Here is a 1,881-nt window from a genome sequence, read left to right on the forward strand (position 1 = left end):
ATCTATCTATCTATCTATCTATCTATCTATCTATCTATCTATCTATCTATCTATCTATCTATCTATCTATCTATCTATCTATCTAATCTATCTATCTACCTATCTACCTATCTACCTACCTACCTATCATCTATCTACCTACCTACCTAATTCTATCTATCTAATTCCCTCTCTCTCCCTCTCAAAATGAAACTGTGGAAGCTACTTGCCTCTTCATTTCCACTTGCCATTAGAGTAAGGAGGGGGGGGAGGTGATGCTTCAGAATGGGTTAGATGGAAAAACAAAACCTCTCATGATTCCACTGAGGACCCTGAAACCTTTCCAAGGACACCGCAGCAGGTGTGGAGAGGAAGCAGCCGGTTCCCATAACAAAGTGAAATTGTTTACATGGACTACTGAGAGGGGGGGGGGCTGGCTGGAGAGTTTATTGTTTAATTCTAGGCACTGGTATCTGGGAATCTCAGAGTCAGTTTTGCTTCGACGTTACCATGCCGTGTATTCAATAAACCGAAAGATTTTTTTCAGAAACGGAATGTGCCTGGAGTTTTATTTGGATTTCCGAGCTGGATGTTGACACTCACACTGACTTCGCCTAGGAAGGTCAGGCATGGGGATCACATGATCATTGGGACATTCAGATTGCCAAAGTGCGTAAATCTGATTACATGAGCGTGGGGAGGCTGCAACGGTCGTAACTATGAGAACTGGTTGTAAGTCGTGGTTTTCAGTGCTGTTGCAGCTTTAAACAATTGCTAAACAAACAACTGTAAGTTGAGGATTAACCACAGAGGTTGCCGTTCTCCGGGCTGGTCATCACCCCGAAGAGGGAAGCAGCTAGTCCAGTGATGGCAAACCTTTTAGAGACCGAGTGCCCAAACTGCAACCCAAAACCCACTTATGTATCGCCGGGTGCCGGGTGGGTGTGGCCCACTCGGCGGGTGCAGCTACAGTGGGCTGGGCAGACTGGGTGGGCGTGGCCACTGGAGGGGTGTGGGTGCAGTAGTCATGGCAGATTGGGTGGGCATGGCCGGGGTGGGCGTGGCCACCTTGATGTTGCTTATGGGGAGGGACACCTGTGGGAGCCGGGCAGGGTTGGGGGAGATGCAGGGGATCTCTGGCGGTTGGGATGGTGGGCTCCCCAATGGCGGCTCCAGGCTGGCCGGCCTTAGGCCAGTGATGGTGAACTTTAGAGACCATGTGTGCTGGGGTGATGGTGCGTGCCTACAGAGAGGGCTCCGCGTGCCGCCTCTGGCACACGTGCCATAGGTTCGCCACCACTGAGCTAGAGGAAAGTTCTTGGAACTAGGCTGGTCTCAATCTTAGCCTAGACCACCATTTGACCAGGATGGTATAAGTTCTCCTGTCTTGAGCAGGGGTTGGACTAGAAGACCTCTGAGGTCCCTCCCAGCCCTAAGAGTCTATGTTCCAAATCTGGGCAGCCCAATTTTGCAAGCCAAAAGCCACATCCTCCGTCCTAGAAAAAACTTACTTTCTCCTGGGTTCATTTTGGGGGGCTCCTGGTGGTAAGGTGGCATCTTTTCCTGAGAGGGGACAGGTGAGTTGGCGGGGCTGATCACCTCGATCGCATCTCTGGAGGGTTCGTATCGGTGCGAAGAGGAGGACACTGTGGAAGAAAGAGGAAGAGGAGAGAAAAAAATATAACCATTTAGAAGGAGGCTTATGCTGCTTCTCCGTTGAGAAAACTCTGCAGCATTTGACCATGTTATTCCAGAATAGACACTGTCCTTTTCCTAAACCAGTAGGAGACAGTGAGTTCTAGTCCCGCCTTAGCCATGAAAGCCGCCTGGGTGACTTTGGGCCAAATCGCCAGGAGACGGTGAGTTCTAGTCCCGCCTCAGGCATGGAAACTGGCTGAGTGA

At 50.5% G+C, this 1,881-nt stretch overlaps 1 protein-coding gene across 1 annotated transcript in view; it reads right to left on the reverse strand.

The window, feature by feature from the left end:
• LOC107284475 (nuclear receptor corepressor 1) overlaps nt 1-1,625 on the reverse strand; it is a gene marked incomplete at its 5' end in the record, with an annotated part of 17,380 nt that extends 15,755 nt beyond the window's left edge. Inside the window, one exon of the mRNA XM_015812542.1 lies at nt 1,491-1,625. Coding sequence (XP_015668028.1) covers nt 1,491-1,625 — 135 coding nt within the window. The remainder of the gene's footprint in view (nt 1-1,490) is intronic.
• Nucleotides 1,626-1,881: the final 256 nt, after the last annotated feature.

The sequence above is a fragment of the Protobothrops mucrosquamatus genome, unplaced genomic scaffold (assembly GCF_001527695.2).
Source record: "Protobothrops mucrosquamatus isolate PMUCROS unplaced genomic scaffold, P.Mucros_1.0 scaffold_62, whole genome shotgun sequence".
NCBI lineage: Eukaryota > Metazoa > Chordata > Lepidosauria > Squamata > Viperidae > Protobothrops > Protobothrops mucrosquamatus.